At 45.2% G+C, this 23,572-nt stretch overlaps 1 protein-coding gene across 1 annotated transcript; it reads left to right on the top strand.

Moving 5' to 3' along the window:
- Positions 1 to 1,081: 1,081 nt before the first annotated feature.
- LOC146589137 (uncharacterized) lies at positions 1,082 to 20,618 on the top strand. The gene is made up of 5 exons (XM_085316734.1): positions 1,082 to 1,112; positions 2,828 to 2,975; positions 5,268 to 5,355; positions 5,871 to 5,981; positions 20,273 to 20,618. The coding sequence occupies exons 1-5, from the start codon at positions 1,082 to 1,084 to the stop codon at positions 20,489 to 20,491; spliced, it is 597 nt and encodes a 198-aa protein (XP_085172860.1). The 3' UTR covers positions 20,492 to 20,618.
- Positions 20,619 to 23,572: the final 2,954 nt, after the last annotated feature.

Consider the following 23,572-nt stretch of genomic DNA (forward strand, 5'->3'; position numbering starts at 1 on the left):
GAACAAAATAGCATGGGTTGAAGGCGAACCCTGCATTCACTCAGAGCACTCTAGGCAGATACAGAGTCTGTCAGAAGGCATCTCAAAGTATTTGGGCAGGCAGTTGTCCAAAAAGTACCAACCACATTGCTTCCCCGGGAAGGGGAGATGGAAGAAGTTAAAGGCTGGGGATATAGATGAAACAGAGGAGTTTTTTCYTAAAGAGAGAGAGAGAGACAAAGAGAGGGGGGGGAGACTGACTGACTGCAGAAGGGAAGATCTTTCTCCCTCTCTTCTTGCTTACTTCTCTCCTGTGCGATTATAACTCATACATAGTCTCTCTCTATATAGATATAAACATATATACACATACAGTCCCATTTATGTATATAGCCCTCTGCCCTTCCTTGCACTCCCCAGACCTTCCACTCTCATTTACATTCCTCATCTCCTGTCCTTTCCTCTTCCTCTCAGCTCTCATCCCTGCTGGCTTTCACAGCCACCTAGCACCCAACAAGCCTTCTGCACCCAACAACTGCAGCAGCATGGCTCAGCCTGTCCTCTGGGAAAGAGCTACATACACAGGCAAAGAGCTTGTTTTCATAGGATTTTCTCATTGTTTGGTGCTTGCCCTTACGTGAAACCACTGCACCACAACACTGCCCTGCCTGAGGCAGATGGTCAAAGTAGGTTGGGTACCAACACTGGAAAGTTCATACCATAGTCTTAAGAATTTGACAAGAAAAGTATCCTGAGGTATAGGTACCCCAGAATATCTGTATTTTTCTTTGTTCTCCTCTATTCTTTCCTCATCAYCTTGCAGTCTTTTCCTCGTGCCCTGTATTTCCCTGCCTCTCATTTGCAAATTCATGGCTGCCTCTTACCCTCTCTAAATCTTACTGACTCCTTTCTGCTATCACACAGTCCTGTTCAAGTTCCCAGAGATTAGTTTTACTGTTATTTCCCTTCCCCTCTTTCTCCTTCTGCTTCTCTCCCCCTCCCCGCCCAACAACACATGCATACTGAATTATAGCAGTAGCAGGAGGCTGATGTTCTCTGCTTGCTACCTGCCATCCAAAGAGCCATTAGGGGCTGATTCACCATGGAAATGCTGCAGCAAAAGTTACTGAAAGGTGGGTGGATTTTTTTTTTTACAGTCACCATCCCTGCCACAATATCAAATACAGTCCTGGGGATCAGATTGTAACATGTCAGCTGTCTGCTTGTGCATGGCTTTAAGTGAGATGTCTCAAGGCAGAAACATTATTTGCAAGATACTATGACTTATACAGAAGGAAAGAGAGAGAAGTGACTGCCACTGTCGAGGAAGCTGGGAAGGATGCTCAGGTTCTGATGACAACAGCGGCCTGTTGCTTGAAGACACACAGCTCAGAGCTTTTAACTAAGGAACAGGAGAAAGCTAGGTGTGGGATGCCAACTGATGGAGGCATCTTGTGAGGCAAGAGAAAGGCAGGTTCACAMAGAAGTCTCCAGAAAAGGCATGGGAGATCAGTGTCAACAGAGTTTCCAGGGCAAATTCTTCACTGGCTGGTCTCCACAGCATGGTGCTAGGAGTTCAAGTGTTTCGTGCTGATACAGTAAACACACTAGTTCTCTCCTGTGCAATTTGTTAATACTGACTAGAGAGAGGGATTTCCCTGGGAAATGTTTCCACACCTCAGTTCACTCGTGGATGACAGCAGCAAATCTGAAAGGTGAAAAAGGCTGGCTGTAAGGTAAGATCTGGGAGCAGCTTGTTGGCAATGGTTCAACACAGTCAGTTCTGCAACTGTGCTTTGCACTTAATATTGCAGAGAGTCCAGCCTTTGAGCTAAGGAAATGCTGAATCCATGGATGGGGGGGAGGGGGTAGAAGTAAGCTGCAGATTTTCATCCCTCAAAAGCATGCAGGAAAGGATATGCATGTAGACACATTCTGGATACCCATTTTACATGTGTGCATGTATCATTTTAAGGTCTTGGAGGTGAGTAGTTCAGTGGAGATGCTGGCTACCACTATGATAATCAAGGACTTCAAATTCAAGTATCTAGTCTCTGAGAGTGGCTAGTAGCCAGTACATCAAGAAAAGTACAAGAATCAGGTGTGACAGACAAGTTCCACAAAGCACCTTTTCCCCTCATCCCTGTCTCCCTCCCCTCCCCTGAATTTCTTTCTCTTCTGCTCCTCCTCCTCCTTCCTCTATTCCAATTATCTCCTCCTTTCATCACTGCCAGAGCTGTAAGTACAAAGTACCAATTAGCTAGTTTTCAAGTTTAATTAGGTTGGAAGGTAGAGCAAATTAAATCCTTTTATCGTACGTTTCAAAGTGCTTTCCCATCAAGCCCATGGGATAGGTTTCCTTTGAATGAGGTCCATATTACTCACAGAGCAGCTGGCCCAAGTCACAGAGCTCTCCAGCCACAGGGCAAGCAGGAGATGTAAGATACAATATAACCCCTCCTCATCACTAAATCCTACAATTAGGTCATCTATTTTATAAGGTTTAGGGGTAACAGGCTCTGATGCATGCAATTCTGCTCCACCACAATAAATTAGGTATTGCTATCAATATAGAGTTTAGAAAAGCTGAGGATCAAAGCTCTCCATTTCATTAGGGCTACGACTGTAACCCAGGATTTCTATCCCTCTTGAGCTCTGACTACTACATTTCAGCACGAGCCATCTCCCCCAGTGAAACTGTTTGTGCACAGGACTACCTGAAGCAGGTTCAGAGTGGGCTGGCTTGTTTGCTCCTGGAGTCCCCGTTTCTGCYGGGTTTTGTGCCCTGCCCATCGTGCTGTCTGATGCTCTAACCTTTCTCTCTCCTGCGTTTCTCTGTGTGTTGCAGATAAGCCACTACCTCAGGGTGCCCCAGGCGGCRTTATTGGAATCGTGGGAGGTGTCATTGCAGCAGCTCTCATCATCGGTGTGGCTGTCACRGTATTTATTGTCTACAGGCGGCAACAAAAGAACCGCACTGAAACGGACGACGACTTGTAAGTAGCTCCAAGCTCACAGAAAGTACATGCACCGATGGTAGAGGTGTATTGGATGGGACAGCAGAAAGAGACTCAGGCACACAGCAAAAACTGGAAAACAACTTTTTTTTTTAACTGCTGTTTCTTCCTGTCTGTCATCCTGTGGCTCATGCCTCTGGCTTGCTTCCCTTCCTTGGGACTCCTCTACTGCTTTCCATCCTGCTCTCACCTGTTTYTGAACTCGTATCAAAAGCCTCAAGCGGTAACTGAAGCGCTATGAAGCTCACCCAGATTCTGCTTCCACTGTAACATATCCTTGGATGTTGTGCAGCTGTTGTGTGCAGGATGACAAATGCTCCATTAACCCCTTCCCAGAAGWGGCCCTTGTTCCCACCGATAGCACTGGGGAGATGCAGGTTGACGTTTTCTACCAAACCTGGCCTGGTTAAACCAGCCCGCCTAAGCAAGTAGAAAGGTTAAGATGAGAACTAAATGGGAAAGCCAGGCCCCTGTGAGCTTTCAGCCATCCCCTCAATTCCCCACCTGTTTTTCCTGTGGCTTGGTTTTTGCTCCTAATCTCAAGCCATACATAGATGGGACTGCCATAGTGCTGAGCTGCCACTCGCGCCTCCAGCAAGACGAGAAGATCCTAATCTTCCTTTTTCATACAGATGGCCTCAGGCTCCTGAATTAGGCTGAATTCGATTCTGTCAGAGAGGGTCTCYGATAGACCCTGAGCAGCTCTGACGGTATCCCAAAGAGTCCTGAAAGGATTCTTATCCGCCAACCATTCCAGTTTCTCGCCTGCGTTGTCAGTTTGAAGACATGAACACTGACAGTACTAGACTACAGTGAGGTGATATGCCAAGTGCTCTTCTTAAACAGGTATTTGCTTTGCTCTGCCCCATGCTGCACAGCACATATCCCAGGCAGGGAGTTTGGTGGCATGGAGTTCAGCACATGCAGCATGAATGCAGTCCTCTCCAGAAATGTTTATCCTGGCCTCTTCCTGAAAAGCCCCRTCCTGCTCTTATCACTGCCTTTTCAAGGGCATCCGCTCCCTTCCCACATCAGCAGGAAAGGCACTGAAAGCCCAAAGGCTCAAAGTACCTTTTATCTTCCTCAACCCCCACCTCATTGCTGTTACATCTTGGCCACATTTTGTGCTCCATTTAATCCCATTTGAGAGAAGGCACTGGAGGATAGCAGCAGGAGGGAGAAAAGAAACACGGGGGAAAACAGAAAGAGACACAGAATGGTACACACAAACACAAAAAACAGCACCACAAAGTGAAATTGCATCAACAGCATCAGCCCTACGATAGAGATGCATTCAGACAATTCACTTCCTACAATGCTCCTCCAGGCAGTCACAGGGAAGAGCCGCTTCAACGGAGAACAGAAACACAACGGTGCCCTAGTCTGCAGAGGTGCTCCAAAGCCTCTGAAAGTTAATAGCATTTCTTTTCTTTAGAGTCATAAAGAAAATGTTTCGCAAAGGCTCGGGTCCCATTTTGCCCTTCCCTTTCACCTATAAATTCTGGTCCCATCTTGGAATCCACTGGACCATCAAGAAAAGTGGCTCAGTCAGAAGATTTGATGAAGTCTGTACAGAGAGAAAGGAGGGGGGAGCCAGCTAATTAGCAGACTAAAGTTGTAATAAGTTTCGTAAAAGGATTAGACACGTCTGTGCCTATGAGCAGAATGTGCAGAGACATTCTCTAGGCTGGAGATTATAATGGCTGCCAATCCTCATGCTTTGGGGCAAAAGTTGATCCCCTGATTAAGGGTCAGAGAGAAATCTCYCTGCGTGGCATAGCATGTGTGTGARGAAGATTCAAGTTCCTCGTGGGAAGCCAGTGGCATTGGCACTTGTTCCAGATAAGCTTCCAAACTGGGTGTGACRTTGCCTTGCTGATTGATAACTATCACCGCAGACACTTTCTGGTACCCTACAGCCATAAGATGAGCCATATCCAATGGGATGATCTGGAGCCATTCCAAAACAGCTCCAGGAAACTAGTAACCCAACTTCACCCTCAGGATCTGCAATGTGACATGGAGATTTGCTTGGAAGTATGAACAGAACACTAGGAGGGCATTTATTTCTATTGACAATTCTAATTGGGGTGAAAGGGAGGGCAAGGGGGTTTACTGAAAATGAGCTATATGATTATATCAACAATTCAGTGAAAAACATAATCAAATCTTGTTATTGATTTTGGTGCATGCAGGATCTTGTTTGTCATGGCACCAAAGCAGGTGGAACCCTTTCTCTTACTTTCTAATCAGCCACTTCTTTACCTACAGAACTGACTTGCCTCCATCCTACAAACCTGCCCCTCCACCAAAGAGAAAACAGGAGATGAAAAGCCACCTGACTGCAGAAGATATCCAGGTAMGTCTCTCCCCAGACTAACTACAAGCTCCTTCTTCTGGCAAGGAAAACTGATTCCCATCAGTGCCCACAATGCCTGAATTTTGGAGCATAGGTTTTGTAAGCACAAACAGGCCCACGGCCTAAGCTTGAAGGGCAGCAAGCTAGGACTTTCCTGCCCAGAATTCCTAAAGACTGGCACTAATTTAAACCTGTAATTTGGATCCTGTTTGCTCCCTTTCAGGTGGGGTTGAATTCTGAATGAGGAGGTGTTCAGATGGCCTCTTAGGTGTGAGGGTTTTTTGAGCATCCCCACCATTTTGAATATCATGAGTGGTAGTGGTGAGCAGAGAAGCATGAGAATGAAATAGAAAACAGGAAGCAAATAATATGGTAGAAGCAAGGGAGAAGGTAAGATGCACTGCCCTTCATGGTGATGTCTTGTGGTGTTTTCACTTGAAGTAGATGTTGCCCCAAATTGCGGCAGAAGGATAGTGCTTGCCCTCCTCATCCCTTTTCTATCTCCTCTAATACAGGTTGTTCACTTAGACAACATGAAACATGAGGAGGAAATCCAAAAACTTCCTCTACAGACTCCATACTAYGACCTGGCAGCTGCTGAATCCTCTCCCTACTCTAACAAACTGGTAAGGAGATCACGGTACTAATAGCATTGCTTGACCTCACCCTTACCCACCAGCCTCACTGCCTTTCACACAGCCTTTCTCACCCTACGAAAGGACCAGGAGCATCCTCTCCTGGCAGAAGACAGATTCCATACTTTCTTGACCTCAGACTACAACTCAGTTACCACTCACCCTGCTTTAGCCCTTGCCCTTTTGGCCTTCAGTTTCCATAGGTCCTAGAACTGTGGRTTTATGGGTCATTCCTCACTTAAACACCCTGCTTATTCCAGTTCTTCATCAGAGGACAGTCTGAGCCTGCGGTAGTCTCATCTTTACTTACACATGACAGCTAAGCCTGGTCACTCTCTACCTCCCACAACTGAGCCTCTGTTAAAGTTTGCAGCTGAAAGAAGCAGCTCCCAGAGAGCAGTGTGCACTGCAGAGAGCACCTCACGAAAGAATTATCTGCAGCATAGAGAGTGCCAGTGTTTGATTCTCAATTAATGACAAATTCTCTAAAACCTCTTGTTTTGCACAGATTTGTTCAGCCTCAAACACAGAGATGGTAATGCAAGGCAACAGCAGCAAGGAGATTAAGGGTCAGGGAGAGATGTTAGCAGCCATGCAGGAAAGGTTGTTTTTCAGAGACTGAGGCTGAYTGAGAAAAAGGTTAGATATCTAAGGGCAAAGACATAGGAATCAGAGCACAGGTAGGATTAGAGCAATCCATTGAGCAAAAAAAACACATGAAAACTTTCACTCTCCAGGTCTTGGACCACATCCTTTCCCTCCCTCACCCCAGAGCACATAACTGCTCCCCCATCCTACATGGAAGCCACAGCACTCCTGTGCAAGTGCTGCAGGTCTTTCTCCAACTTTTTCTCCAAAGGCAGTTGTTCAGAGTGCTATATACCTACCCTAGTGCCTCTACATCTCAGCAAGGTCCACCCATTCATTTGCAAAAGGAATATATCAGATCACACTTAGTAATATTTTTATGAACACAGCTAATTACTCCCTTCCCTCCAGTTCATCCTGATATGACCCTTTAATTATGTATTCCTATACAGAAAATAGRAGGACAGGGCCTAGTAACCTTTAGCTAGCAGAAGTCTGCAGTGAAAAAGATGCCCAAAGCATCAGCAATAGAAAGTCTCAGACATAGCTCTGCACTGAGCTGTGCTGATGTGGTCCTATTTACTTCATCTTAACTAAATGCAGTTGATGTTCCTAAAGAAAAACTTCCATTTAGAACCTTTTCTCAGTCTGGGGCTTGTCTCCAGCTCTTTCTGAACCTTGCTGAGTGGTGGGTGAGTATTAAATGAAAGACATGATGCTAGAACCAGACAGACTGCTCTGCAGAAAGTATCTGAGAGCTGAATTTCAGGCAAGCAGRAGGATGGAGGCAGCTCATTTTGGGAAATAATGAGCAGTCAGTTAATTAAGTGGCAGAGTTAGTGATGTGAGATTGGGCCTGCTGGGTAGCTGCTCAGTAACCATAGGAACTGAGTTTGCTCCTCTCAATCCTGTTCTGAGAAGATGCATTTCCATGTCCCAGGCTTGGCATCTGCTGCTCCTTACCAGAGATTTTAGCCAAGAGGTGATCAACTGTGGAGCCCTCATTTCACTTGGCCCACAAAGAAACTCCCTTCACGGTAGGGATGAGATGTCTGGGTGACTTGCCCACCACTGCCACAGCTGTGCCTGCTCTGGGCACAAGTCAGGGACAGCTCTGAATTGGACTTGTCCTCTGGTCAGCTTGACTGTCACTATAAAAAGGTATCAGGCTCCACCATCGTGCATGTGCACCACACTTCAGCTTCTTGCCACRGGAAAGAGATAAGGCCTGCTCCCTTTCCCCACTAAATCACAGCACCTTCTGAGCATGCAGCAGGTTATTCTAGTGTACGACCAGCAAGGGGAAGGAGGTTGTCACTTTTCTGCCAGGAAGAGCCAGTTTGCCGGGTTCTGCCCAGGTACATGCTGTTGAAGCAAGGGACAGCGTTGTATCACACTGCCCAGCCATGCTTTGCAGAAGAGCTAGCTCTTGCTCTCCTTRTAGGACTGCTCAGAGGTGTCCTTTCCCCCCACTAAAGCACTGCTGTGGTCTCCTGCCCACATCACACAAGTGCACTCCCCTGCAGAGGAGATGCTGAGGGGGATCTGGCTGGGGTAGAACTTGCATGGAGACCTCTATAGGGAACCACCCTATGGATAATGGTGGTTACCAAACAGAGCACACTCAGCATGCAGCTCAGACACAGCATCCGCACACCAACACCATGCTAAGGGGAGTGAACAATCTAAGCTAGACCTGCATAGTCCTTAGTCAGAGAGATGAACCAGTACCACGATGAGGAGGGAAACACATTCCCTTCATTTTCACTGGGTCTTTGCTGACCTTGCTATGATATAGTCCCACTCCCATTTATCAAATTATGCCCCAGAAGCAGATGTATGCAGCAGCTCTGTTGTGCCTATGGYTCTGGGACATTTCAGAGGGGAAAGGCTCAATAGAAAGGCAGAATATTCTTGTTCTCCTTGCACTTGATCTGGAGATTTGACTTGGGGGTGGTGGTGAAAAAGATGAGAGTTGAAGGAAACCAATTCTGCATGAAGATGGGGCGGGAGCATTCAGCTTTAAATGAATTGTGCAAAATCTCCTAATTTGGGATAAACTAGATTCATCACAAGGCTGCATGAAAGCCACTGCCTGGGGTTGACAATTTCATGGCAGTAGAAAGGAAGTCAGAAAGTGATTAGAGATGGCAAAGAGCGAGGGAGCAAGAAACGGGAGAGATGCCAAGAGAAAAGGAAAGAGGCAGGTGAAAGAGGAAGCCAAGAATCCATACGATGGGTGTGCAGGTACACGTGTGCTGGCAGATGAAGGAGAGAGGCTGGAGTATGCCTGCAGGGATGGGAAGCCTGCACAGTGGAGCACGGGTGGCCCTTGTGTCAGAGGCTATAAACAAGTATGTAAGCTTATGYGTTGCAAAGCGTGGGTAGGATAACATGAACATAAAACTGACAGCACAGAAACGTGCAAGGCCAGAGCAGCGGGCACTCACAGGTACAGCAGTGTGCACATGAAGATGGGGTTGCCTACAGCATTTGTATTTGAGCTCTTTTGGGGCAAAAGTTCTGGATTATGTGAGGGTATCTGAACAGGAGTGAATGTGACAGGAAGGTGTGTGTGTGTTTGAGATTCACAGCAGCAAACAGTATGCATGTCTGAGAGGTGAGTATGAGAGCAAGGTATGCTTGTAAAGAACAGCAATGTGCTCTACGTGCACMCGGCAGCATGCATTTGTCATGCAGATGCTGTGTGTTTGGGTGTGAGAGGGAGAGTGAGCAAGAAAGGTGAAGGTACAGGAGTGTGTAGGAGCAGAAGTGTGATTAGTCTGTGTGTCACCCATACCCATTTGCACAGGTGGAAGGGAAGGTTTCATTGCTGTAGACAGCAAAATAATTCCTTTCAGTTTACAGGGCAATTACCAAGATGCTGATGATTTACACAGAGCACTTGCACGTGGCAGCGCTAAACCTTGTATACAAGTTACATTATCGATATTGTAATAAATTTTGTTCCAAACAAGYAGCAGGGAGCAGGAGCAAGCCCAGGAGTGGCAATGCATAGGGGAACTCCATGGGGAGAATACCTCCTGTGGGAAAGAAGCACTATTTTGGACAGGAGACGCGCAAAATGGACAGTGTACAAAGGAAAAGCTAAAAGCTTGGTCTGTCCTTCTGTGAAGCTATAGAGTGCAGCGAGATAAGAAGTTTARGGATAAAGAGCCCTACAGGGCACAGATTTAGGTTTGAGGCTGGTGCTGCCATTATTAATTCTCTTTAACGTCCTTAGATGATCAGTCCAGGTCCAGCCAGGAAGCAGAGAGGCTATACAACACAAAGTGTTCATGCTGAGAACTTGCCATTGCCATCAGGTCATCTCTGAGGGCAGGACAGAGRGTGACCTCAAGCCATGTGGTTCTCCGAAGTCCAGCCTGGCTGAACACCCACAGGGAGATTTGATACTGGGAACACCGGCTAGAATCACGTTCCTATTTCCCCGCATCCCTATGGCTGAGGAACACATACCAGGGAGCTAACCATGCCACAGAACAAAGCAGCAGTCAGAGATAATTGCTCATTGAATAACCCTTTCCAGCAACAGACACTAAAACAGCTCATTACAGGGTTATAAACTTGTGAAAATGGCTCTGCCACAGCTGGTACATGGTTGAGGATAGTTGCAAACAAAGAGAAACATTTTCAAATTAATCACCTTTTGCATAATTTCTATGTGACACAGCCATTTTGGAAAGGGGATGAAAAAACAGGAAAGTTCTTTCATTTGGAAGAGACAACTCTCTTCTCTCAGAGAGGTTTACCAGATACACTAGATAGGTGCCAACTAGGCTCAGAAAAAAAAAAAAAAAAAGAGAGTATTACAGAAACTCTACAAGGCACATAGGCAGAGTGCCCACTCACACCTTTGCCACTGCCACCATGGCTGTCCCAGTAACACATCATTCCTTCTCCTGGTGACTCATTTCCCCCTGGAGCAACGAGGGCTCATTGCTCAGGATGTCCTACCTTCCAAGGTTCTCTGGCCAGTATTATTTGCAAAGCATGAGAGATGTCTGGATAGAAGTGATCAGACACATTGGAAAAACATTCTATTCATGCAGTTCCTGCTGACAAGCCCACTTGAAGAGGGAATTCCCATAAATATTTTCATGYCAAAGAAGGATGCTTTTAGCATCTATTAGACATTATCACAGTGACAGAATTATGCTGGTAACGCATATGCATAGGTAATCTGCAGCAACAGTGTTCAGTTAAGCCTTGTGCAAAAATGTAGCATATAAGAACATTACAGCTCCCACTCTAGGACAGCTTGCCTAGCTGGGAGCCTCTCTCTTGCCATGAGCAGAAGTACYGAGGTGATAAGTCAAAACAAAAAACAGTTTAGCTAGAGGAGGAATCCCAGYCAGAGAAAATCCAGGGTAGGTAGCWCTCTTTGCTAAAGTGTCATCTCCCTATGGTTATGTCTCTGACCGCTGCATTACCCAGCCCTTGGAGCTATGGTTTTGAAGCCACCCCCTCCAGGAATCTCCTTCCCAATACCTAAAACTCAAGCCTTCCCCATGATTTGCAGTCATGCCCCAATCCTGCATTCACCTCCAGAGTGCTGCAGTGAAACCACAAGTTCCTGAGTCCTAACTGACCGAGGCTCTGGCATCCTGTGAGCTTTGAACCCACAAAACAGCCCCTGAGTGAGGAAAATGCTGATCTCAGARGGGTTAATGAGAAGCCAAGGGCAGCTGCCAGGAGCATCCCCAGTAAATAGGGGAGATGAGGCTGTTGCTTTGGGTCYTGCCAGCCTCAGCTGGGTCACTCAGAACACTGGTGGATTTGGGGAGCAGTGCCCTTGGGACCTCTGCTTTGATTCGGGATTTTACCTGACTGATTGTTCATTACTACCCTCCCTCTTTTTAACTGTTTCTTCTTCCTCCCTCTTTTCACCCTTTTCTTCTTTCTCCCTTTCCTTTCACATACTCCCTCCCCTCCTTTCCCGTCTCTTTCACTCACTCCCTGCCTTTGGCACGGATCCTCTGTTCACACTCCCCCGTTCCCATCCTTCACCTCTCCCCTTCCTCTCTTCTGTGTCCCCACTGCCTTGCTGGTCTCTTCTCTCCAGAACTCTGGCAACAAGGACTGTGATGTCCACTATGCAGAGCTGGACACGTCCGCTCTGGCCTCGTCACCCAGTCCTCGGACCTCCATCCATGCTGGCGGAGACCTAGTCGAGTATGCAACCATCCAGCCCAACTTACGCTAGCGCATGTCACTCTAGGCCCTTTCCCCTCAGATTCTGGCCTCAAGGTACATGATCACACTCTGCCGTCCTCACTACGCTCCTCTGAAGTCAATGCTTCCCTCCTGCATCACTTCCCCTTTTTGTGGAATGCAACCCAGTCTGTCCTCCTTGCAACTCCTTCACCTTCCTGCAYGCTGCTCCGTGACTGCTGGTCCCTTCGCTAACCATCCTTCTCAGCGTGCTGACAAGAATGCCTTTGCCTTGCCTTGCGTGCATGCTTTTTGCAGCGTATTCCTTTTTTTCCGTAGCGGGGTGAGGTATGTGAGAGGGCAGAGATAACAGGTTCATTTCTGGACAGAAGTCCCTTCTGCCACTAGTGTGGCTAGCAGCACGGGAAGAAGTGAGGCAGGTTTGGAGGGTTCAGCTCTTGATGTAGGATTTGGTTTGGGGGGCTCTTTTATATGGCTTAGCAGCCAAAGCAAAGCAACAGTGCTACAGTGTGCAGAAGCTGAGGACAAAAGCCTTGAGGAAACATTAGATTTCCAAGCACTCTCTTGGGTCAGCAGAGGAGGAGGATGGGTCAGAGGAAACCTAACTCCTCAGTGCAGGTAGGGGAGGCAAAGAGAAGGGGACTGAATGAGAAAAAGCAATGAGAGACTTAGAGACTAAGATACTAAAAAGCCAGGATACACAGACAGACGAAATAAAARGAGTAATAAAAAGTCAAAAAAGGAATGGAGATAGCTGTTTATCTGGAAGATGGGAGAACTTAGTAACTTAACACTTAAAAAAGCCCTAGCCTGGCTTGTCAGTCAGAGCTGCATCTTACAGATTAGAGGCTGAAAATGGTGACAAATCCATCTGCATAACCACGACGCAAMGGAAGAACTGATGTCCTGTCAGCAGGATGCTTAGGTGAGCACTCAAGGTATCACCCAAAGAACTGTGCCCAGCAGGAAAATAGGGTTTTGGAGCAGGGAGGACATGCCTGAGGTTTGAAAGAACTGTTGTCATGTTCAAAGCTCTGCTCTCTGTCCTTCCTTTATCCTCTCTGGCCACCCTGTCCAGAAAGGAGAAAATGAGAGAGAAGAAAAGCAAATGAGGATGTTAGCATAGGATGGAAAAGAGCTTGTGTGTGTAGAAGAGACTATAGATAAGAGGGAGCATATGTGTATGTGTGAAAGAACAAGGTGGGAGAGTATGTGAGAGAATATGGGAGCATGCAAAGGTTCCTGCGTCCAAAAGAGCCTGTGAATAGCAGACAGTAAGAAAGTGATAATGCCTGCAAAAGAAGGAGCTTGTGTTGTCTGTAGCAGATACAGACAGCATTTGTTTAGACATTTGAGAGAGAGGGAAAAACATTATTTTCTCTGATGTTCTACATCTCAGAACAGAGGTCAGACCCAACTGCTTCCTTTGTTCATGTGTTTCTCCAACTGCTCTGTTTCAGTGTCCCCAAGCTCCTTTGAGCTCAGCCCCTGTGGCAGCGACCACAGCTTCCATATGGACTGACAGGAGGTTGTTAAAGTTCATTTCTCCCTATCAGTGGCCCTTTGAARCAGGTTGGTGTTTGCAGAAGAAAGAGGTCCTCAGGCTTTCTTACATTCCCTTACCCTTTTTAGGGCATTGAAGCATAGAGGCCACCAGTTCCCTTGCTGAAAGGGAAGTAACTCTCCTTTCCCACCCATCTGGGAGATTGGATCCTGCTAGGCTCAGCAGTTCATAACCTGAACTCCAGCCTCCACACACACACACACACAGATCCCTTGACACTCCTTTAAAGACCAGTTGTCATTTCCAACTGGAGCAGCACAGTTTGTGGCCAGAGACATTCAAGCACCACAGGGATGAGCCACAAAGATCTACGAAAGAACCAAAATATTCCAAAAAATCTCCTCAGAGAAAGGTGGGGAGATGAAGAAGAAAGCAGAGGCAAAAGGAGAGCTGGGGTCTTTGCAGCTCATAGAATTGCAGGTCACCAGCATAGGTCAGAGAAGGACCACTGAGCAAAGTAGTAGCTCTGAGACAGAGAAGGGCTGGTTTGGGGAAAGAAGATAAGAAAAAGCAAGGGAATTGGATCATTGGGATGGAGGGGGAACAGCTTAGTGCAGAAGGACGAGCAGGAGCAAAATGGCTTTTTAAGAAGTCCCATGAAGAGTCCTATCGAAGCAGTGCCTCATTCCAGACAAGAAACATCAGTGCCATCAGGTGGGTAGCAGWGGAGTGGAGATGTATGGGTTGCAAATGTGCAATGAGTTAGTKCAGTTTGCCTTTATCCCTGTGGTCCTTGGTTTTCCCGTGTTGGAAGGAGCCCTGTAGTTCCCTTGCTGTAGCAGAGGCCTTCCTAGGTAAGTGTCTGCAGCGGGCCTGCCCCAGATCCAAACGGTAACCTCTCTCTCTTGCGGTGTCTCACCCATCCCTGCTCCCAGAATGAGGATCAAGGTCTTCGTAGACGTAACGAGCGAGAGTGGACAGTAAGTTTTGTTTCTTCTCTTCTCCATTTGATTGTGGAGTCTGTCTGTTGCTGGAAACAGATATTGATCAGCTACCAGGCATCYGCCTGCCTGTCAACGATGGGCAGTCGTGCTGTCAGCCTCCTGCAAGCTAAGAGATACAGGATGAAATCTCATTCCCATGCTCTCTAAAGCTTGAAGCACCTCTGCTGAGATGAACAGCACTCTGGGGTATACAGGAGGTGGCTGTACCGATGGGCTTGTGACCAAAGCTATCTCACATAGGGCAGCAAACAGCCCTTGCTGCATCCTCATGTTCTGAACACCCCTGCTCACATGCCGTACTTGTGGCATAACTTCTGGACCCTGCCCAGGCTAGGGTACAAGGAAGTGGTTGGTTGTCAGCATATGCTCCTGTCACTACCCGTCAGCTAATATTTCTCCATCAAACTGAGCGAGAGTGCCCAGAGAAAGACATGGTTTAATGCAGCCACCCTCCCCTTATGCCCTCACTCTTCCKTCCTCACAATTTCTCGGGCTGCACTGGAAGGCCATTCCCACCGTTATAAACAAGGCAAACATGCCTTAATCCATCTTGGGAGGTCTCGCCTTCTCCTCCCTGGGGTGGGGGATTTTATTGTCAGCAAAAGGACAGTAATCCTCCAAATCCAAATTTGGAAATCCTCCCAGTCTCTCTGAAGTAAAAATAAAGCCAGTCATATGGTGCTTTGAAGGTGTAATCTCACCACCACAAGATCTCCCTGTTAAGACATACCACAAATGAAGGTGATTTTTTTTTAATGCTTCTTAATTATTTCCTCCGCTTTTCTCTCTGCCCTCCTGCTCTCATTTTTCTAAGGAAATTTCTTGCCCATATTACAAAAAGAATAACTGAAACCACGGGACAGATACCAAGATCCTAACAAATCAGTGACCAAAATTCAGCTCCCAGATCTATTTTCCAAACATTAYTATAAAAACCCTAAAAATCTTCACCACTTACAGATTTGGTACAGCTTTAATGCAGATTTTGAACTGAGAATAGTGGAGAGCCATCAATCATAGCAGCCTTGGTTCAGTCTGGTTCCCACAGTTCCTTCCTATCAACACCAAAGCTGCTTGGATATCCCCCAGTTCAATAGCCTATTCTTTCCAATTTACAGGAGAAATAAAGTGAAGAACAAACACATCTCCTCATTAGTTTCCAATCTATAAGATGAGGATAACAATCCCGCCCTGGCTCTGAACCAATAGAGGGGAGGGCAAGCAAGGGGAGAAACAGCATGTAGGTAAATGTTTAAGATAATTAAAGGAGGCAGTTTACACTGTAAGAAGAGAGAATAGGTAAGTAAATATAGGTAGCAAGAAATAAAAAGAGTTAGAAGTATGATGTAAGAAGGGATGCAACTTCATGAGTTTCCTGCATTAATAATATTTGCATGTGTCTACGTGTGCATCCCTCATCATACCTCCTCAACCTACACGCTAGGAATTTTTGCTTTCCTCATGCTCGATCTTTCCTTCCTCTCCACCCAAAGCTAAGCCTCTCTTTCTGTCTAATCTGCCCTCAGTCTTGTCATCACAAAAATCCATCACTCCTCAGAGCAAGCTGCCTCAAGGCCTCCGCTTCCCGCTCATCTCCAATGTGTTAATGCTTKTTCTTTACCTAGCACAGCAATTATTCCAAGAGCCCGTGCATAGATAAGGCGTCAAATAGAGCACGAACATGCTGAGAAATACCTAAAGTTGTTGCCATACTTTGAAGACAAAAGGCAGTAGAAAAAGGCAGAGCAGGAAGTTCAGAAATAAACAGGAAAAGATGCAGATATGAGACTTCAATATCACGCAGAGCAGGAAGTTTAGAAATAAATAGGAAGAGATGCAGATATGAGACTCCAATATAATGAYGAAACGCTTCTCTTCGGTTTCCCTTTTTTTTTTTTTTCCCCTCCTTCTTCTCCTTCTGACACCTATATTTTCCGCACAGACTGGTCCCCTAGATAACAGTCCTCTAGTACTGTCACTCAGCAAAGCTGTTTCTTCTGTCCATCAGCCTGCATGGAACTCCAAAATCCAAAAACCTACTGATGGAGAGACTTAGGGAGGTGACAACCCAAAGTCTGAATAGCTTTGAACTGTAGGGCCTTTTCTCTGTCAGGGACCAGATTAACACATTAGGTGACTATGCAACTGTGCACGCTGTGTTTGCAACCTAGAATTTGGCCAGGTAGAGAAAAACAGCCTATTTCTACTTGTTAGTCATGAGTCAGGACTAAAAAACAGGTTTAATTTGAACAAGAAATTATTAACTGGCCCTTGGGCTTTTGAATAAAATCAGAAACCTGAGCACTCTGTAGCAATATCTACCTATCCCACATGTAATATAGTCTTCAGTTTTTCCAGGGAATAGCACACGCGAATCCTCAGGGCCCTGACAAGGAATTTTTCACTTTCAGCCCATTTCTCATTATTCTTTAGGGATGATTAAAAGTATAGGATATGGTCAGATTGGAAGGAAAGCTGTTTGTGGCATACCTATTGTACCAAGAGATTAAAAAAAAATTAAAAATAAGAAGAAAGGCTTGAGCCAAGTACGTAGAGAGATAGAGAAAGGCTGAGAGTAAGTCAAAGCAGAAATGAAAGCTCTCTAATTTAATCAAATAAAGACCATTTAAAGATAATTTGCCAGGCTGTCTGAAATGGATAGATTGCTGACATCCTCTTTAATCAAGTTCTTGAAAATAAAACTGGGGGGGGGGGTGTAACCCAGATAATGAAGAATTGTACGGAATCACACTGGAAACAAAGGCAAGAGGGAGACGTCAGGTGGGGGAAGGTGGCAGAATTGTGTGCAGTTCAATTTAATTAGTTCATTATCCCTAATTTAATTTCAAACTTTGTTAAAGATAAATTAGATTTGGGAAAAGTCACAGTGGGACTGGGGAAGGAAGTCAAAGGGCACCGGCTGTTAAATATGTTAATAAACGTCAGAATGATTTTGTTCTCTTCCCTTTTGCTGCTTAGAAATAAGATCAGGGAACAAAGCAAGAGCCATCTGACTCGTGCCTTCACGTACTGAAGAAAGGTGAAAGGAGACAGGGAACTGTCTTGCTTTGATCCCTACGCTTGCATTCTCCAGCTGCCACGCTCTGGCCCGACTCCCAGCTGTGAAAAACGAACACAAAACACAGACAAAAAAGGAGAGCTTGTTTGCATTCACCTAGCCAGATCAGAGCGCTCCAGCCCTGCTTCACGGACACTTGTTTCATGCTCATGTTAACAACTAAACAGACAGAAAAAATGCACTTGGCTAGCTCAGTGTAGGCAACCCACGAAACAGCACCTCATGACTCCTCCTACTTCTTTCATTACTAAACGTTAACAACCAGCTTACTCCACACAAAGTGTCTACTAACGTTAACTCAGAACTGCTCTTTCCTATTAGACCTTTCTCTCTGTATTTTGAGTCCTCATACTAGTATAAAGTCCCATGCCWTCCCATTACATGCCCAAACAACACCTGTACCTACTGCCCAATTTAATAATAATAATAAAAAAAAAAAAAATAGACCACTAACCTGGAGAAAAAACATCTTGCTGCCTGCTGTACCTTCCTAGATCTGCAGCAGTGAATCAACTTCCCTTTCAGGTGAGCTTTAATGAGGAAGTGCAGCTGTCCATTAACCACTAAACTTCCTGATTTTGTTTTTTTTTTCCTAATTCCTTAGCTATGGAAAGGAAATCTGTTGTGTTTGAGAGCTGCATAAGAGCAGATTATATAGGGGGGAAAACCTCCCATGTTCTACTCAGGCTAAGACTTTCCTTGGGTTTTGGCAATTCTTCTTTATTCCTTTTTATCAGCTAGAGCAATCAGAAAAACAGCCATCAGCTGCTCTTTGTTCCCTTCTTCCTTCCTTTATGGTATGGATCCTATTTATGCTATCAAATCTGTATGAAAATAACTATCCTTGAAGTATGCGTTGTCACAGCCTGCCCAGTTTTCCAATCACAAGGCTGTATTCTGTATAGTGCAAATCTGTAAAGGCCTAAACATTCTGTGTAAATATAGCTTCCTCCTAAAAACGGGAGAGCTGTATGTTAGAGTTGCCTGAACCAGCTGAGAGGTAATTAGAAGGGCTAAGGTGGAGTTAGTTCAGCTCCTTATGCTCCTGAGGTTGGGTCATTTCAGTTAAACAGCTATAATGCCACACAGCACATCTTTTTCTTTTCACTTTGCAATTAAAAAACAACCGTGGACACAAACTTCAGGAGGCAAGTGTGGGATTGACCCATATGAATTTCAGAGAAACCAGTGGAGCAATTCTAAATAGGATGGACCTACAGTGGAGTCTATTATGTGACCTTTTGCTACCTGTCCAGATCAAGATCATTGCTTTTTAAAAGCTGAAGCAGTGGGGTACGCAGTTCTGACAAAGAGAGGAAAATGAAAGTCAGATTCACCTTAGCATTGCAGCGGTTTTCCTGGTGCTCAGACAAACTTCCATCCTCTAGCAGCCTTCATYGCTCCTAGCTAGGCTGTTCCTGAAACTGCCTCAAGACTGTGCAGCCCTCCAACTTGCTTGCTGCCTCTTGGAGTAGTCTGAATCATCAATAAATCATTGGTGACACTTTGTTTTCAATATGATTTTTTTTAAGTATCCTGGTGAAATATTTATCCAGGAACTGGCAGCAGACAAGCACAGTGGATTGTTCTGTTCCTTCGGAGTTTTTCTCCCGAGGGTCAGAACCTTGTCCTCTTCGCTATATAAACAGACTGTTTCTCATATTTTGAAAGGGAACAACGAAGAAGTCCAAAAAGCTACTTGCTTCAACCAGACCCAAATCAAGCCACATGGATAAAAGATGATTGCCACYGAATTTTCTGTCTCACAAAGAAGAGATTAGCTGTTGGTGAGAGCCCATGAGTGTGGGTTGATTTTAGTAGTAACAAGAACATATAGTACTGACCTCACTAGATGTTCCTGACACTCCCTGTCATCTCACAGGGCTTCAAGCCATAGGAACGGGTCTGAGAGCAAACAAGAAGTTTTCCCATCTGCTGCCACCCTCTGGGGAACCACAGTCCTGGGTTGTGGGAGAGCTCTTCATCCCTCAGCTTAAAGAGACAAACCCAGCATGCACAAAATGAGAGAGGCAAAGATTGCCTCTGATCTTCCTGTTGCTGCTGTTTACATGAGCTTTTTTGGGGGGGAAAGGGGTCTTTGAGATTTTTGCAGTAGAACAACCACTGTTTGTTCAGTATTGGTTGCTGCACCTCTGCAAAATTATCTCAATAGAAATCAAAGCACTTTGGACTCCAAGAGCTTTTCATTTCACTTGGAACTTGAAGAGAGAGAATCAGATTTTGCAAAGCATCCATTAGAATAAAATCCATTAGAGGGAAGATTGTGGGTTCACAGATTGCTCTCAATCTTGCAAGTACTTTCATTGTCCATAGTTGATTCAACTTATAAGACTAGTCCGAGAGCTTTCAGCAGAACTGCTCACACAAGCAGAGTCCAGCGCACGCATGCATGCTTACCAGATACACATTAGACACAGTAACTTATTTCACCCCTGAAATCCCTGGCCAGACAAATGTGCCCTTTGCTTAAAAGAACATGATTCTGGATTAGATTAACAATATGTACAAGACCTGCTTTTTCAAAACTAAGGTGTAGAAGACTCAGGAAGATTGAAAACAAACTGATGTTTCTTACCTAACTGTCTATTATATTTAGAAAGAGGCATAGTACTGACAAGTTTGGGGCAAAAAATCTAAAATTATATACACATTAATTTGAAGAATGGGTATTTCAGGAAATGAGACAAACATTTCTTATTGWGAAAAACAGTCCAAAGTGAAATGTCAGGATTCATCATCAGGGTTTCTATTTTTCTGGAGTAGTAAACAGATCTATTTAATTTTCCATCCTACTTGTCATATGTGTGTGTCAGCAAGAGCTGAAAAGYTGTATGTTTTATGGCCAGTGATTCCAGTGTTTTTATCCATTGACTTTTGTTTCTGCTTGCAGAACTTTGGAAAGCGTCACTCAGAGATATCGAATGCGAGTGATTACCTAACCCGCTGTTATTCATACGAAGATCGATATCTGGAGAAGATCCCTCGTGTCTATACTCCCTTGTCAGATCTCCCACAAGATCTTTACCCTCATCATTCTGACATCTCCTTCTGCTGCCCACCAACCGGTTCCCGGGCTCCTTACATTTGTCCTAAGGAACAGTATGTGTAAAGTATCAACACAGCAAAATGAAGAAGCTGATTTTTTCACTTCTCCTGACCCCGTCACTCGACAGCCAAGGCCTTTCACATCCCCTCTTTGCCATTGCTTATTTTATTTATTGATTTTTGAATTTTGGTGCAATTGTAATTGACACAATTAGGTTAAGTGTCTGCCTGGCTTGCTTATGCTCAAGGGAACATCCTGCCTTTGCCCATGTCTCATCCAGTTCTTGAATCTTTCCTCTCTCATGCTGGCGCTGCTGCACCAAGCTGGCTATGTGCATGCATGCATATATGGGTGGATAGCTGCCCTGTATTGGATAGGACATGCCCAACCTGATTAAATTCCATAGGTTCCCCTGTGTCAATCTCTACACTGTTTGCAGCTGAGTGTGGATTCCTTCACAACCCTTGTTCCACCTTGTGTGAAGTTTTAAAGCTCAGCCAGCACCCAAATCTGAGTTTGTAGTGCTTTTTTACTCCCTCCTTTTGAGAAAACTGTTTCCCCTTTGGCAGTGGGGATAGAAAATCCCATTTGTGAAGAGCAAAACAGCCAAGACTGCTGAACCAAACAGTAAGATGCTTATAATGAAAGACACTCAAAATCAACCCAAGAACAGAAAGAAGGACATGGTTTGAGGGTTTTGTTTCTTTCTTTTTTTCTCACCTGCTCCCCCACTCAATCTCTTGGATTGACTCTTCCAAATCCAGAGGGCATGGGGATGTATTTTGAAGCCAATACAGTCACACAAAGCTTCCTTTAAGTAGCTTTCTTGTAAYGTGAAACCCAAACAGAAAAAAGAAAATTAGAAAGAAAAACAATCTTTAATTTTTCTTTTCAAAGTCTAACGTGACCCCCCACTAGCTTCCCCTCTACTCTTCCTTGCATCTGTTGATTGGAATTTTAAAGAGAACTCAGGCAGAATATGAAGAACAAATCATGATTTCAGGTAATCTTCTAGCTCTTAATGAAGGATAAAGCCAACAGAGGAATCTGGCCTTTAAAATTTTTTTAAAGCATCTTAGTTTTGGGACTACAATTTTTTTGATATTTTGAATGTGTGTGGGTGTGTAAATCCGAACATGTACATTCCTGCAAGCACAAAGTGTTTTAGATATGGGAATTTATCTCCACATCACATTTGTGTTCACCTGTATTAGCAGAAAAATAAATATAGATATACACACACACACATATATATATATATGTATAACAGCAAAGAAGAGGAAGAGGAGAAAAAGGAATGAAAATCCTGTAAAAGAGCTTGGTTTCAAGGATAACTTTCATCTGTTTCACCCCGGAATGGCATAGAAGAGATGAAGTCTGGAACAGTTCTGAACCAGGGGATGTGCCTGCCTGGTGAAAGGGCACTTACTTTCCTTTGCCTTGGGTTGGGTATTTTGCCTTCTGCAGATATTGCACACTTGGCATCACATTGGAGACCATGAGGATATTTGAATGAAGTGCATGTGGGAGGGAGAGAAGAGGACCACACACTATTGCGGTGCCCAGACACCAAACCAAGTTTCAGTGTTACTTGTACAAATGTGAACTGAAACTATTATCACAATGAAAGCCTTCCTACAAGGGGAGGGGTGAATACTGTTTTGGATGCAATCAGCCCAGCTCCTGCCATGCCACAGACTGAGCCACTGTTTTATTTTTGTATATCTGATTCTAAGGAGCTATAGTTACTCTATGCACTTTCTTTGTTCCCATCACCTCGAGTAGCCTCAAGGCTCACCCTGCTTGTTCCGCTTCCTCCGCAGAGAAACACRTCTGTGTTCACACTACCTCGTGCATTCCCTGCAGGTTAATAAATAGACCTGTATATAAGAGAGAGATTTATACTTCAGTTAGGCAATATGTGAATATAGTACTGTGTGGGGATGAAGCCATGCTCACAGACCCCCCGGCCCCTTGCTTGCCATGCAACGCACGTTTGGAGAACTCACACCTCCCGGCCTCCTTCCCACGCTGCCTGCTGCACATTGCCACCTCGTGCGTTGTGGACACAGCACGGAAGCCGGCCGCAATGACGTGATTTCCCTCTGTGGTGGGAAATGGCTGAGCCATACGGGGAGGCAGTTTCTGCTAGACTCACAGGTCCTTGTACGAGCTAGGTTACCTGGCTCTGCTCCGTGGGGTGAGGTATGGATGAAGGGCACTGACGCGCTTCCTGGCCAACCTGAATTGCCGGTGCCTCTAGCTGGCACAGCAGCTTTCAGTAAGTACTAGCACAGGGAACACTCGCGTTCCCAGGGAGGTCAGTGGACTCCACCGGCATAGCCTTAGGGCATTCAATGTGATTTTTGAAATACCATCCTTTTGATCCTGACTGACTGAACCCTTTCTAGAGTCATTTGAATTCACATTTTCTGTCCAACTCCAGAAAATTCAGCCACTCATTTCCTTTCCCCCATAGTCTCAAGTGAAACATGACATGATTCAAATAATGTATTTCTCTCTCTTGCTTTCTTTTCAATATACCATGGGGTACTTTCTGGTTACCACAGCGATAGAAATTCAGTTTGCTTTGATCCAAAGCCATGGTCAACACATTCATGCCAGTGAAGAAAGTATATTTTGTACTGCTAAATCTGCCTTTGGTCACCCTGCTTGGAAAGGTGATGAGGTTTTCCAACACCTCATCAGGGGTCTCTGACATCCTGGAGTCAGCCCAACACAACTGACCCTGGAGAAAAAACAAGCCGAAGTCCATTACACGTTTCCCTGTTTGCATGCCTGTAATAGCAGGATGCTGCCAGGATGGCAGCAATTAAAGTAGATTTGATTGGGAACCTTTGCCTGGTGCAGTTTCAGACAGATCTAAAGATGCAAATGAAAAGCAGGATATAGTCAGGTCTTCAGGTGCATGAGTAAACAAGCTAGGTAAAATGTTTACTAGAGGAGGCAGAGGACAGAGGTGGTTTCCTCCGCTGTCCTTGGTTATGGGAGGGCAGTGCTCTGAGGAGGAAGGGGAAAGCAGAGATACAGAGAAATTCTAGTTGCCTTGTGCAGCTTTGAATCTGAGCTGTCCACAAAAGACTGCTACAAAGGGTTTTGCCGTGCTTTTCAGCAAAGCGAAAG

This window comes from Rhea americana, unplaced genomic scaffold, assembly GCF_003343005.1.
Source record: "Rhea americana isolate MKP2758 unplaced genomic scaffold, rheAme1 scaffold_48, whole genome shotgun sequence".
NCBI lineage: Eukaryota > Metazoa > Chordata > Aves > Rheiformes > Rheidae > Rhea > Rhea americana.